At 37.2% G+C, this 15,949-nt stretch overlaps 1 protein-coding gene across 1 annotated transcript; it reads right to left on the reverse strand.

Annotated features, from left to right (window-relative positions):
• Positions 1-3,741: 3,741 nt before the first annotated feature.
• On the reverse strand, positions 3,742-8,157 carry LOC128473471 (retinol dehydrogenase 7-like). The gene is made up of 4 exons (XM_053455699.1): positions 7,837-8,157; positions 6,861-7,119; positions 6,049-6,212; positions 3,742-4,626 (listed from the first exon to the last, which is right to left on the reverse strand). Exons 1-4 carry the CDS (start codon positions 8,150-8,152, stop codon positions 4,409-4,411), a joined length of 957 nt encoding a protein of 318 aa, XP_053311674.1. The 5' UTR covers positions 8,153-8,157; the 3' UTR covers positions 3,742-4,408.
• Positions 8,158-15,949: the final 7,792 nt, after the last annotated feature.

Here is a 15,949-nt window from a genome sequence, read left to right on the forward strand (position 1 = left end):
GGATGTCCAAAATGTCTTCTGAGGCTCACTGAGGCTCTATCAACAAAAATTTAACCAAAAACACAAGAAAAGCAAACACACACCACTGGTGTAAATGAATAAATAATACTTTCCCTAATTAGGCAGCACTCTGGATTTGTTGAGCTGTAAGGAAGGTGGTCTACATTATATCTACGGGCAAGCTGCGAAAGAAGATATCCTGAGGAAATCCTGATTCATCTCCTGAGGCAGTCGGTTGACCGGTGAAACGCGTTGAGAGAGAGAGAGAGGGATATATTGGGAAGCTCTTGCTGCTGGATGGTGGACTTCCCTGTGCCTGGTTTTATGCTGATTACTTTGTACACGCTTTTGTATATTTCATCTGTTGTATCTGCAATACTACTAAGCCCCTATTTGCATATGGAGTTACACTATTTTTTGTCAAATATCTATTTTTCCCTATGTGGATGTGTGCCTCATTTGGAAGAGTTGCAACAATAACTTAGCCCATCTTCTAAAAATTGCAACTATTCGTTGAAAGATTGTATTTTTTCTTTAGGAATTAAATGCAGTGCTGTATACAATAATGTAATTTAGCATTGAACAAAACCTAGTTTTATAATTTTTTTTACAATAAGCTGCCAGGAGGCTGCCATTGTAGGCAATTTGATATTGTTGGCGTTGTTCATCAGACATCACATTGAACTGAATGTTTATGGGTATGCTAATGAGGTCCTTCTTATCCAATGAAAAGTTAATTAGTAAATACTAATAAACTCTAGTCAACTCCCAGGCCATAAACCCACAAAACAAACACTCCGAACGTTAGATACATGCAAATGTTTAATGGGCATATCTCATAATCACACCACAAAATCTGACGATTCCGCGCCGAATCCAATGCATGTCAAAGCAGACTGCTGAGCTCAAAGTAGTTGTGAAATTAGATTGAATTATGTTTATTAACACTCTAAATGTATGCATGTATTATTATAAATGCATTATTCATAAGTAAAATATATTGAGTTAATCGTAAATTCCCATTTTTATAATAGGGATTACGCAAAGATTTTTAAATGATAAATGTAAGTAGTTTTAAAGGCTACAGAAAAGTATACACATCAAGGTAATTCAATTGGATTTCTTGCTACACATTACACACATTAATTTGAAGCATTGTGGCACCTGTTCATGTTCTTTCCGGTTGTTTTGATTTCACCAATTGGGAGCTGGTACATTTCTGGCATGAAGCTTAGAAAAGTAACTATTCTAAATTGTGTATGTGGGTAAGTAACTGGCTCAGTGATAGGAAACAGAGGGTGGTTATTAATGGTACATACTCTGAGTGGGTGACTGTTACTAGTGGGGTACCACAGGGGTCAGTTTTGGGTCCTATTCTTTTTAATATATTTATTAATGACCTTGTAGAGGGATTGTATAGTAAAGTATCAATCTTTGCAGACGATACTAAGCTCTGTAGCGTGGTTAACACAATAGAGGACAGTGCACGATTACAAATGGATCTGCATAGGTTGGAGGCTTGGGCTGGGATGTGGCAGATGAGGTTCAACACGGATAAATGTAAGGTTATGCACATGGGGAAGAAAAATCCAGGCTGGGAATATGTATTAAATGGGAAAACACTGGGGACGACTGACATGGAAAAGGACTTAGGAGTCTTGGTTAACAGTAAATTTACCTGTAGCGACCAGTGTCGGGCAGCTGCTGCTAAGGCAAATAAAATCATGGGGTGCATCAAAAGGGGCATGGATGCCCATGACAAGGAAATAATTCTACCATTGTACAAGTCACTAGTCAGACCACACATGGAATACTGTGTACAGTACTGGGCACCAGTGTACAAGAAAGATATAGTGGAGCTGGAGAGGGTTCAAAGACGGGCAACCAGAGTAATAAGGGGAATGGAAGGACTGCAGTACCCAGAAAGATTATCAGAATTAGGGTTATTTAGTTTGGAGAAAAGACGGCTTAGGGGGGACTTAATAACTATGTATAAATATATAAGGGGGCAGTACAGAGATCACTCCCAGGACCTATTTATACCCAGGACTGTATCTATAACAAGGGGACATCCTCTACGGCTGGAGGAAAGAAGGTTTCTACACCAGCACAGACGGGGGTTCTTTACAGTAAGAGCGGTGAGACTATGGAACTCTCTGCCAGAGGAAGTGGTAATGGTAAACTCAATAAAAGAGTTTAAAAGGAGCCTGGACGTGTTTCTTGAAAGCAATAATATCACAAGTTATGGATAGTAAATTAATAGGGACAGAACGTTGATCCAGGGATTTATTCTGATTGCCATATTTGGAGTCGGGAAGGAATTTTCCCCCTGGTATGGGGCAATTGGCATCTGCTTCATAAGGGTTTTTTGCCTTCCTCTGGATCAACACGGTAGGGACACAATATGTATATAGGTTGAACTTGATGGACTTTGGTCTTTTTTCAACCTTATGAACTATGTTATGAACTATGTTAAATTGTAAAAGTCACATAAAAAGGAAAAAATAACAAAACTAAAAGAATAAATAAATATATAGTGAAAACAAATCTTAAAAATTACCACTTTGCAGCGGAATTTGCATGGGACTCTGGAGGGGCTAAAGTTGGCACTGTTTTTGACTTTTGTATAAACCAACATGCTTACAGGCAGCTGAGGTTAGTAGACCACCTGGCCCCTTCTGGAAAATCACTGTGTGTTTTCAGTACCTGCAACTGACACAGGCTTTACACATCTATCATGCTCTAAGCCATTCTTTACAGAACAAGACATGTTTTAAGATATTTATTATTCTCTCCTCGATATATACGAATCACTTTACCTCCTTCGGGAACAAAGAATCATGTCTAAGTTCATGGTCGGCCTGTGAACAAACATAAGTCTGGTGTTATTGATTACTTAGTTTCTTCTAGGGCTGCAACAACTAATCGATAAAATCGATAATAATCGATAATGAAAATCGTTGCCAACGAATTTCATTATCGATTAGTTGAATCGATTTTTATCGATTATAAAATGAGGGTTTTTTCAGAGCAAACGCTCTGAAAAATACCCCTCATTATATAATCGGTTTAGTCTGACTCCCAGCAGCAGCTCCTACTTACCAGTCCCTCCCTGCAATCACTGTGACAACTGGCCCCGCCCCTTCCTTCTCCCAGAAGGCCAGAACCACATGGCTGTGACACTCATCTAACTGTAAGTATAAAATTAATATTTGGGCTGCTGAAAGTTAGGGGAGGTGGGGGTTAATTTAGGGGCAGTTATGGTTAATGGGGTGTTTAGGGTTAATTTAGGGGCAGTTTTGGTTAATGGAGTGTTTAGGGGCAGCTATGGTTAATGGGGTGTTTAGGGTTAATTTAGGGGCAGCTATGGTTAATGGAGTGTTTAGGGTTAATTTAGGGGCAGTTATGGTTAATAGGGTGTTTAGGGTTAATTTAGGGGCAGCTATGGTTAATGAGGTGTTTAGGGTTAATATAGGAGCAGCTGTGGTTAATGGTGTGTTTGGGGTTAATTTGTGGCAGTTGTGGTTAATGGGGTGTTTAGGGTTAATTTAGGGGCTGTTGTGGACATGAGCCCCGCAGAAATTTTAAAACAGCCTTGGCCATGAAAGGTAAAAAAAAAAACACAAAAAAACAAAACACTAGAACTTATAGGGTTTATTCAATATAAAATGCAAGTGCATGGAAATTGATTACAATTGAAATTGGCAGTTGAGTTAACCCTTTAAAAGGAACCTTAAGTGGTTTCCTTTTATTGGGTCAGTGTTGAATAAGATGTAAAGCCACATAAACCTTCAGAAGATCAGAGGTCTCTTCATTGTGTGTAACTGAAATTATAATTTTCTTGTGTTCAGAAACAACAAATCCATTTTTTTCCTCACAGAAGGTATACATTCTCAAATTATACCTAGACATATTACACCTACATTTTTTACCCTCTTGTCCTAGTTGTTACTTTTATACTATAATTCTGTTATTTATTCAACACATGTGTTGGACCAGCCTAAACTAGGATTTATGAGCTATTAATACAATACGACGGTCATATCATGTGAGTTTTTTACAAAAAAATTATATTGTGTCTGAGACCTGTTGCATCAGACCCTGTGGTATTTGTAAAATACACATTTTTGTTCTTTATTCACGATAGTCAAAGACGAGGATAGGAGATTCGTCCGCAAATCTTTCACATGTGCTATAAATCATGATGACAAATGTAATGGTTATCTGTAGACATACCTATTATTTTTTCTGCCAAGCAATCATTTTAAATTAACTTATTCGTTTTTATTTACTCTGTAACCTAGAAACAGTTAACATCGGTGGAATTTCTCAGCTATTCTCAAAAATGTGTATAGATTTTTGCTGGCTGCAACACGTAACTGAGGTGGTTTTAAGACATAGGAAGCAGTTATACACTTTGTGATGGTTTAGGGTAGGTTAAATTCATGACAAAATCTGCTATTGCAGTAGGAAAGTAAGACAGGGGTAGATACAGGATCTTGGCATCCAGGCCTGCAGAGTAACGGCTCCAGGGATACACTGCGGTCAGCGCATGCTCCATGCAGTCTGTGACCAAGGACAGCTTCGCACTGGACATTGACAGAACGGTTTCAAGGGTGCTGCAATCTGGATGTGACAAAAGCAGAGTTATTTTAATTATTGCAATTCTAGCGTCTGTGTTTCTTAGATACTGACATTAAAGATTGAATATTAACATGAGAATAAAACAGTATTTGTGGCCTTTCTCAGTGCCCAATACAATTCTTTTCACATAGGCTCCCAGAGCATTAATAGAAACATAAAAAGTGATGGTGTATAAGAACCATTCGGCCCATCTAGTCTTCCCAGCCTCTGAATACTTTCCTCAGTCCCTGGCCTTATCTTATATCAAGCTTAGCATTATGCCGATACCCTTGCTTGTTTAAACACCTTCACTGTATTAATCTCTACCACTTCTGTTGGAAAGCAATTCTATGGATCCACTACCCTTTCGCTAAGGTAATATTTCCTGATATTAGTTTTAAACCACTGTCCATCTAGCTTAAGACTATGTCCTATGTCCTCTTGTTGTGGTGGTATTTCTTATTTTAATCACATTCTCTTCTTTTATCATGTTGATTCCCTTTAAGTATTTAAATGTTTCTATCATATCCCCTCTGTCATGTCTTTCTTCCAGGCTATATATGTTAAGATCCTTTAACCTTTCTTGCTAAGTTTTATCCTGCATGCCGTGAACCATTTTTGTAGCCCTTTTTTGAACTTTCTCGAACAACATTCTGCTAGCATTTCCTGCTGCTCTATTACACGGTCTACCTACCCTTAAGTCCTAATAATTACCTCAAAGTCCCTTTCCTCAGATGTTGAGGTTAGGACTGTATCAAATATTCTATACTCTGCCCTTTTTATACCCTAGGTGTATTATCGTGCACTTACCCACATTAAACATCAGTTGCCACAGCCCTGACTATTTTTCCAGTTTATCTAATTAATTTGCCATTTGGCTTTTTACTCCAAGAAACAGCAACCCAGTTGCAAATCTTTGTGTCATCATGACCTTCTGCGGTATCACTAATGAAAATATTAAAGAGAATGGTTCCAAGCACAGATCCCTGAGGTATCCCACTGGTAACAAGACCTTGCTCTGAATATACTCCATTGACTACAACCCTCTGCTGTCTGTCACTCAGCCACTGCCTAATCCATTAAACAATATTGGGATCCAGACTCAAAGATTGCAGGTTATTGATAAGTCGTCTATGTGGGACAGTGTCAAACTAAATTATTTTAGTCACCCAATCAAAAAATCAATAAGATTAGTTTGGCATGATCTCCCTGAAGTAAAATAGGACTGGCTGTTATGGTATGCACCTTAAATTGATATTGGGCCTGGGAATGATCACGATACCTCATTCACCAGAATACCTTGACAGAAGGTAAGAGCAAACAAGAAATTAAATCACAATCCAAAACTGTTAAAAGGTAATTTCCTATGTTAATTACAGATATCATTATCAAAATGCTAAATTATCTATCTTAAAGAACACCTACATTTGTCAAGGTACTGTTGACCATAACTTTTTCGGGTTTCCTCTGGAAGACGCGCCCAGATTTTTCGCAATTGTTCCTTTTGTAGATTTGCATCTGTCACCTGTGTTTTAAAGAAGCCAGGCTCCACAATAGATACCTTCACACCAAATGGGATCATTTCAACCCTGTAACATGCCAGTATCATAATGAATGTATTAATTCATCTGGAAATTCAAGATGATAACCCTTCAGCTTTTAAAAGCTAGTATAGGTACAATGTACAAAAGGCATAATGTTTGCTACATACAGTATTATTGTCACCAAAATCCCCAAAACAACATGTTTACTAAAACAGGATAATTCTTTAACATTAGGGGTGTAGACTAATAATAATGTCAAAGAAATGATGGTTACAGATTTTTGTCATTTAAGAAAAGGTGGTGAGATAGACTTTTGCCACAGGAGGTACCGAACTCTGCTGCTTGTGAATAGGTACCTGCCTGTTAGCAGGGATGCTTTCTCTCTGTTGCCTTAGGTCTACATACATTTCTAATTGAGCCATTCCCCTTAAAGGAGGTAAGTAAGATGTAATAATGTGGATTACCATAAAATAGCAAAGGTAAATATTTTAAAAAAATCTTGGAAATTAGAGAGAAAAGCAAAATAATTGTTTTATCCCAATTTCTATGCAAGAAGGGAGTACTCATTTTATTTATAGGCTGAAATCATGCAGGATAAAATGCATCATAGCGGATTTGTCAAATGATAATGTTAAAGGACTAAATAGGAATACAAAGTCCAAATAGCTGAGATTTGTATCAGCGTTTGCTCACCGAAGTCTGTCGGAGAATGATTCCACTCCATATTTAGACATGCAGTATCCTCCCCCGCAGAAAGTCAGCCTTCCGGCAACACTCGCTACATTCACTAAACGTCCTTTAGCTTTTTTAATGAGGGGTAGCATTTTGAGACTGACATCAATAACGCCTAATAAGTTAACATTCAAGATTTTAAAAAAATCCTCCTTAGTCAGCCATTCATTTGGTGCAGTTGGGAGAGACACACCAGCATTATTCACCAGTCCCCACAGTCCTAAAAAAGAAAGATGACAAGACGCTTAAATAGACATTGTGAATCTGACTTAAACTGGTGACATGCTGCTACAGAACCCCACAATAAATAAAATAGCAAATCCTGAATCATTATGAAATCATAATATATATAAAGAAAAAATCTTAACTGTGCCAATATGCACATATCTATACTGGATCTATAATATAGAGAGTCTATAGCATATGTGGTACACAAAAGGTATCAGGAACCTGATTACAAGTGCTAGATAATCAACAAAATAATTTAAACCAAAACCAAGGGAACCTGTAAGTTTGAGATTAAAGATGAAAATTAGAAATTTATCTTAACAGGGGTTGTGGATCTCTTGGATAAAATCAGACTATTCACATGGGCTATTAAAGGGTTGATATTTTAAGAGGCTCATGGTCAGCTCATTTAAAAAGTTTTTTGGGTATGGCCTGGATGGATAGGAAAGGCAGTAAGATGGATTGTTGCATTGAACTCTGCTACGACTCATGCCTTTGAATTTTAGAAAGTCATTGGGCCAGTTTGACATTTGATACTTAAGGTAAGTGTAATGGGTACAGTACAGATTAAGTGCATAAAGACAAATGTTGTAGCATGTTCTAGTACAGTCAAAGCATAGATTTATTAATGCATTCTAGCAGTTCAGTATCTATGCTATAGGCTCAGTGACTAAATAATACTTTTGCCAAAGATCAATTAATGTCTAACCTTTATCACCAACAACACTAGTGACCCACTTGACAGCTGAACTGACACTCTGGCTGTCTGTGACATCAAGTATAACTGTCTGAAGTCTGCGGGATGTCTCTTTCTTCAGATCCTCAGCCCCTTTCTCTGTCAGACAAGCTGCCAGTACTAGTAGTCCTCGCCGGTCCAGCTGCTTTGCCAATAGGTTCCCAAATCCAGAATCACATCCAGTAATCAGTACATATTTATCCGATAAATTCTCAAGTATCTGGCTCTGTCTGTGCCATCTGTACCAGAAGATTAGAACCAACACTGCTACCAGGATGGGGAGCCACATTGTAAGAAACTGACTGAAAAACAAAAATAAGTGGTTGAAAAAAGCAAAATTAAAGAAATGATAATGTAATGCAGACTGGGTCATAATTTTGCCTTAGACAAAAAGTAATAATATTATACCAGGTTAAACAATTGGTTTCTTTGAACTATAATTTTCTGTTTCAGAAAGCTACAAAAGATTGTTATTTCTTGGGCCAGAAAACAAAACTACTAAGAATTACAAGCATTTGCTTGTAATGTGCTTGTTAAGATTCACTGAAGCTGTAACATAAGGAGGAAAGCACTATAACAGCTCTTCTCTTACAGATATATTACACCAATTTTTTGTTAACACTTGAAAATGCTTGGCCAAGTATGCAGAAAATAGAAACATGTTGGTAATTCAGCCTCTCTAGCCCCATGACAAAGGAACCTTGACCCGCTTAAGGTTTTTTTTTGATGGGACTTGAATGCATGATAACCAACATTTCCTGGCCAAACATAGGGAGTGGCTCTCCAGATGTTTTGGACTGTATCCGTCAGCTAATGATGGATTAATAAAGGTGGAAGCCCAAAACATCTTAAGCAAGGGCGGCACACTTAAGTTCCTATGGAGGAAGCGCAGTCTAAATATTTGAGCACTGTAAAATCACATGTTCAAGTGGGGATATACAGAGGTCAGTTTGCCGCTATCTATGTCCTGAGTTTGACCTCCTTGACATAGAGTGTTTGTGTCCGACAAGTGCATAAAACACTGCATATACTGTAAATGTAGAGGTCAGCAAAAAAGCAGTAAATATCCTTAGAAATCACAACCATTAGCTTTGACAAATCTCATCTTCAAATGCAGACTGTGTAGCCCTGAAGATGGCACTTAGCTCATGAACAGAAAACAGACATATAAGTAAGCTTTCTGAACAATTTTACTGAGGTAAGCTATGCGCCTACAAATACCTTAACACGGTATAGTATAAAAAAGAAAAAAATTCTCATTAAAAGCTAGCTGAGATTTGGGGGTATAGGCTATGAACTCAAAAGGAAATACCTTTGCCAATGGTCTCTGTAGGATCAGTAGGGAGCCCAGAAATCTACTGCCCTAAAAGACACAATGTTTATGGAACAACAGGAATTGTTTTTAAATTAAACAGTTAAAAAAAAATATCCGTCTTAAACATACCTTACTCAAAAAATATTCACACAACACTCCCTGGTAAACCAATGTCCCTGAACTTTAATCACAGACCTAATGCAAGTGTCCCTCTTTGGCCATTTGAAATTTATTCAGATATGCTCAGATATGCTCTAGTAACATAGTTGTGAGAGCATTTTAATTATAAATTTAATTTCTTAATTTAGTACAGTCATACATGTATTGTAGCACCAATATCATAAAGCCACTATCAAAAGGTATTTGAGAAACAAACGGTCAGATTGTAAATTGCTACGGCTGTAAACTACCTGTATTCAGGTTCACTTTAAGTTGCTTTTTATTATGTGAATATACAATTATGTTTGATTTTTTCTGCTGTGTAACTCATTTCAATAATGCCAGAAGGATCACATGGAGAAGAGGACTAGATTAAGAAGCAATAATCAGACAATAGTAGTCCTGTTCTTACCTCAGACTTGACAGCTGCAGAGCAGTGAGTTTGTCAGCCAGGAAACATGATATAATGGAGGCAAATGTCAAAGCCTGACTACATAGATGGACTTTATCACTGTTTGTTATCAGTTCTTCCCTCCTCGGTAAAGCGAGTACAACACTGTGTCTGATCTCTGAAAATATCTTGCACTGAGTCGTACACTGAAATCACATCATCCTCATCAGCTTCTCCTTGGCCAAGGATTACAGAAGTTATCCTGTTTATAACTGCACCATGAAGTAATGGTTGTTACAATTGAAATATTTTAATAAGCAAAATACACATATCTCAAACCCACTTTATATGAGTGGCTTCAGGCAGACTCTGCAAGGTGAGGTGAGGTGAGGTGAGGAGACAGGGGTAAAACGTCAAGACTAGAAATCAATTAGATAATGGTGGCTTTGTCAGCCTGAGTTTAGGCAAAATATCCCAAACAATCACTCCTATTGTCAAACAAACCACAATCTATGGGCAGTTTAAATAGATGAATACAATTATGTTAATGAATATAATTTTGTAACAGAAAGTTCTTTGTGGGCAGGGAACTTTTGAAGAGTTCCTCAGGAAGGGTCACATGGAGAAGGAGCCTGCATATGACAACAGAAAATGTCTCAAAATGGGAGCAAATTCCTCTACATCTTCCTCTAACTAGTGATCCTGGGGACACTCAATCCACAACACCTAGGAATACTGTACTTCTATAGCTATAGATGCGGATGAAGAAAGAATATACCAGATTAAGGAAGATAGAATTGAGAAGAGAAGGGAGAAAGAAGATGAAAAAGAAGATACAGAAGTGGTCGTCAGAAGTGGAAGTAGTCAGCAGAGAAGGCAGAGAAGGAGAATGGGAGTGTGAGAGTAAATGGGTTAATGTTGGCACCAGGCAAAAAAATTTGTTCCCAAAATCAAAATGCCCCAGAATTTCGGCCGAACCGAATGGGCAGGTAACTAAATAAGTTGCCCGAAAACAAATGGGCCAAAAACATACTGAAACATTTCTGGACAGAGTTCTGGCCCTAATATTTTTTTTTGCTCAGAACAGGGACAAACCCTGCATTTTAAAGTATATTGTAAAAAACACATAAGTCCAAAATAAGACACATAACAAAACACAGTTTCTAAAATCACTGTGCCTCATGACATCATGTGATGGGCTAGGACCAACTGAGAGCGCCGGTATAGTTCGTATAATGCGAGAAAACTGAAATACGGGAAAACAGTTATTTGAAACAACTTACCTTTACAGTAGATAATAAACATTGCAAATATACTTGTAGCTTTTATTTAAAAAACAGTAGTCACAGGGAGGTAGTGGTTGCGCTTCACATGGATAGTAGTTATAAAAAAGAAAGAAAAGCACAATGGTTTAGTATGTCTTATCAAGCAGATGGGGGCTTAATGATTAGCCCCAAAGTAGGCGATATGATCCTCGCCTAGGGATATTCTTGCGTCACACTGTTACGGTTCTTTTGATGATTTTTGGTGAGCAATGTTGGAATTGCTCACTCCTCTGCGCTTAGTTGGTATGATCCCCACATAATGGTAGTAGATGGTTTTTCCGGATAAAAAATATATAAAAGAGTAAAAACAGGTCCAGGAGCAAGAATAACTTATTTAAAAAAAAATATTTATTCAAGCTGGTAATAAAACCTAGTAAAAGACAAAAAAAAAAATAGCACACACGTTTCGCCTAACAGCAGGCTTCCTCAGGGTGTGAAACAGAGCTCCTGGATTCATTTTCCGTTGATACATTATTTAAAATATGTAAAATGGCACCAAAATGATGTTATAATCTAGGGGCGTGGCCTAAAACAGTTAAACAGTAGAAATTTACCTATTTATAAAAATACAAAATAATGATAAAATTTACAAATAATTAGATTTGATAGACATTGCAAGCAATATGGAGCTAACCTCTATAAGTAAAATGCTGTTTTGGTAGCTTGTATAGGTTTTAGATATTTATAAAACAGGGACATATTAGGATTGTTAGCAGTTAGAACAGGTTAAAATAATATACTTTATAATAATAGAATTTAAAACGAAAATAAATGAAGTTGTAGAAACCGCCGTTTTGATATAAACAAAGCGAGGGTTTCTGGGAAATGTAGTTCCCATGCGTCTATTTAGTAAAAGATTAATAATCTGATAAATAAAGCTTTTAGAACATCAATAAAAAAAGGGAAATAACAGTTAATCTATCGAATTCTAAAAAATTTCTGACAGCTTGGCATCCATGTTCATGTTTAATGATTGTATACAGAGACTGTACATCACGTTACTAAAATAAAATTAGGGTTCCAAGTCAAATTTTCGAAAATCTGCAATAAGTTTATTGTATCCTTTAAATAAGATTAAGTTTTTTTTTACCACTGGTTATAGAATCAAATCTACATATTCTGATAAATTTGATAAAATAGAATTAACGCCTGGTAGGGCAATAGGGCACCCTGGATGATTTTTTTTAATGTTTATGGATTTTGGGTAGGAAGTAAATAACTGGTGTCACTGGATTTTGATTATTTATGTAATTGGCTTCTTCTCTCACGATTAATGAGTCCTTTAAACCTTCTTCTAATAAATCTTTTAATTTATTTTTCATTTGCTCAATCTGGTTATGGGTTAATTTTTTATAGGTGTTAATTTAATTGAGCTGTTTATAAGCTTCCTCTTCATATAGATTTTTATGTAAAATTACCAAACCCCCTCCTTTATCACAATTTCCTTATCTTCATATTGAGTATTTTTCTCTCTTTCATGGTAAAATGAAAGGGAGACTTATTTTACTAACTGTTTTATCTTTCTAGCTCTTTTACCCTGTCTGTTTTATTAGTTTTTATTTTAAAAAGGAGGCTGAGTAAGATGCAAGGATTATCAGAGAGAGTATGGTGTTTGAGGGGTTGTGGGTACATGTGTAAAGTGTTAGTGGGTATGTGTATATGTATGTATGTATGTATACTAGACTAATCGGACAAATTGCTTGGTTCATTTTTGGCCCCTTTGTTTCCGTTCCCTGCCCATTGGGTTTGGATGAAAATTTGCTTTTAACTCCAGAACAAAAGTCATTGCCCGGTGCCCACTTTCACGCTCTTGTTTAAACTCTCTAAATGTTCCCATTCCTTCTCTGCTGACCACTTCCACATCTTCTTCTATCTTTTGTCATCTCTCTTTGTCCACATCTCTGTAGACATAACCAAGCTGGCACTTCTGTCAAAATGGTGGTGCTTGTGGTGATGTCCTCTCCCTGGTTATCCAATCGAGGGAGCGGATGTCACCGCAAGTGCCGCCAATTTTGGCAGAAGTTCCCTTCTGGTAATGTCTGCAAAGATGTAGACGAAGAAAGATTGAAGGGAGAAGAAGAACCAGTGGAAGCGGTCGTCAGACAAGGCAGGGAAACGTTTTGTGAACGAGAGTGAGTGAATACGGACCCACATATTTTGGACGAATATTCAGAGTTTTTTTGCTTCATTGTCAAGTTTGTGGAGTACCTCCTTACCTCACCCGCAGCTTTCTTTCTATCTGCCCCTTTAAAGCTGCTCTCCCTGCACACCAATGACCCTTAGGTTACATCTTAAATCTATGACATCATATTTGGTGCAGACTGACATGCGCTCAGTGGGAGTGTCCGCCAATGCAGCTGCAGGAGCAAAATCTATTTGTTGTCAGCAATTTAGGCCTACAGAGCCCTGCTTCATGATCGATATGATCAGTACAAAGTCTCTTAAAAACAGCAGAGCAGAAAAAAAGCAGATAAAATATATTAAAAACCATGTCCAAATACCATGTAGACCCACCCCTAAAAGTAGAGATTATTGAGAAGAAAAAAGCAACAAACAAATAAACACAACACTTTGCTATGGGGTACTATATAAAAGATTAATGTGGCCCTCTGGACCATAAAATACTATATACATGGGTGTAAGGCTTTTTATCTCTGTTGGATGATCCTAAGAGTTTTTGTAGTAGGTACAGCATACAGATACCAGGGCAGCGTATACAGAGGGTGTTTTACAAATACATCAAAAACAAACAAATTAAACACTCCCAGTTGGAGATCTAACTGTACTATGGCCAGGCTGTTTGCTTGCCCGCCTATATTCTTGGCTGACTGCAGGTACTCAGTTAAACTAGGCACCTGAATAACAACATCCACAGTCCTGTGTAAGTTTCCTATTATACCTACTTTGTAGTTTGAGGATCAGTCCAGCAGCATGCTCTCAGGTCTTCCTCTCAGACTAGTCTAAGAGCTGCCTTTACAGTGCCTAACCACACCCTTGATAAATTAATTACAGATGTTCTTGGCGTCTTCTCTCAATCGGAAAACAGTGCTAATTAACTATTTCACTTCTAGTTCTGTATAATTTGTCACTATAGGATATTACTGTTACCAATAATGTTCACAATGTTATAGAATATAAATTAGGTTATTATTCATTAACCTACTCTAAAAAAGAAATCCTAAGTGAAACATTGAAAATTGTTTCTATACTTATTGTAATTTTTTTAACAAACTATAATTCATCATATTGAAATGATGAATTAACTGTTGAATATATCAATTGCAATAATATATCAACTGCAATATAAAATCTGAAAAGAAACACTAATAGTCTAAAAAGCCAAGACAAGTATAAAGCATATGAATAACTATATGGACTCACCAACAGGGCTCCAAAAGGAGCAACATGTATGAATTGAATAAAAATTCTACTTTAACCCCTTAATGACCAATGACATGCCAAGCACGTTACACAAATACAGTTAACCAATGACGTGCCTGGCACTTGAACAGTGTTTTTCTAATTCCTCGATGTCGAGGCATTCAGCACCACCAAAATTTACTGCAGGGGCCCCGTATGGCCAATCCCCTAGTGGTTAACATCCGTCATATACTGTATAGCGGTGCACAGTGTCACCAACAGTGACTCTCCCAGCACCTAACCACAACAGCACAACAATACCCTTTTGTATGGCGGTGTACACCTGATTTAAAAGAGCTCCTAACCTTCAATGGTGTTGTTGAAATGCCTTGATAGCGAGGAATACAGCGACACCGCTCCGGAAAACAGTGCCACTGTGAGAGCTGTGGGTTGAATAGAGGAATTCAACCATGCAAGTCAATAGATCCTAGCTTCCTAAACACAATGTGATTAGTAAAATATTTATAAGGGAAAAAAAAATAGTTAAAAATAAAATAAAAAAAATTGTAACATTTAAAAACAATCATGCAGTGATGTCACCATCAGGGGAACTATCCAGTTCCAGCGAAATGTAAACAAAGTCCAAAAATTAAAATAACAAATATATATTTTTATAAGCAAGTGCTAAAATTAGCACTGTATGCTCCCAAAAAATCCTGGCATGGAAAGAGTTAAAATACTAGCATTTCAAATACTCATGGGGTGTCTAATTTTAATTTTAAAAAAAAATTATGGTTTGATTGACCCAGGTTCAAAGATGTCCCAAATAGGGCATAGGCACAGACAGACCAGGTGTCAAAATAAAAAAAACAAATTTCACCATTTTTTTTTAAATAGGAAATTAGATGACCAAAAATGGTATCTGAAGAAAAGCACTTCTTGTTCTGAAACCCCCCATTAAATACCATGTGTGGGTACACTGAATCGGAGAGAAGAATATTACAGTTAAACACAATTAGACAATTTAGCTTATGATTAAGTACCTCGTGCAAAACATGTAAAGCACGTCTGCCTCAGCATCCTTTTAATAATTCACTACCACGCAGTCCTCATCTCCTGTTTCTCACTCCTTATCCACCTAGATTTAAGTTCCGGGAACAGGGCCCCCCATCCCTCTTGTATTTGTGTGTCAATTGCTGTATTATACTTGTCGTTATCTGTAAAAATTTTCATCATGTACAGTGTTGCGGAATGTGTCGGCGCTTTATAAATAAAGTATAACAATAATAAAAAATACTTAATCAAGATACTGTGAATCATATGTGGTGGCACTGTAGAAAACGTATGGGGGTATGTATTTACAGGGTGTACATATGTTTAATTGAGGAGAAAAATGGTGAGTATTCTGCTCACTGAACGAACAGTATTGGTGTCAGGAACCTTGGAATTAGATCCAGCAACCCTGAGCATAAGAGGTTGTTCAACTGCTCATTTCACTCCCAGGAGGCTCTGTAGTTGGGGGAATTCATGTCTCCC

This window comes from Spea bombifrons, chromosome 2 (genome assembly GCF_027358695.1).
Source record: "Spea bombifrons isolate aSpeBom1 chromosome 2, aSpeBom1.2.pri, whole genome shotgun sequence".
Taxonomy (NCBI): Eukaryota; Metazoa; Chordata; class Amphibia; order Anura; family Pelobatidae; genus Spea; species Spea bombifrons.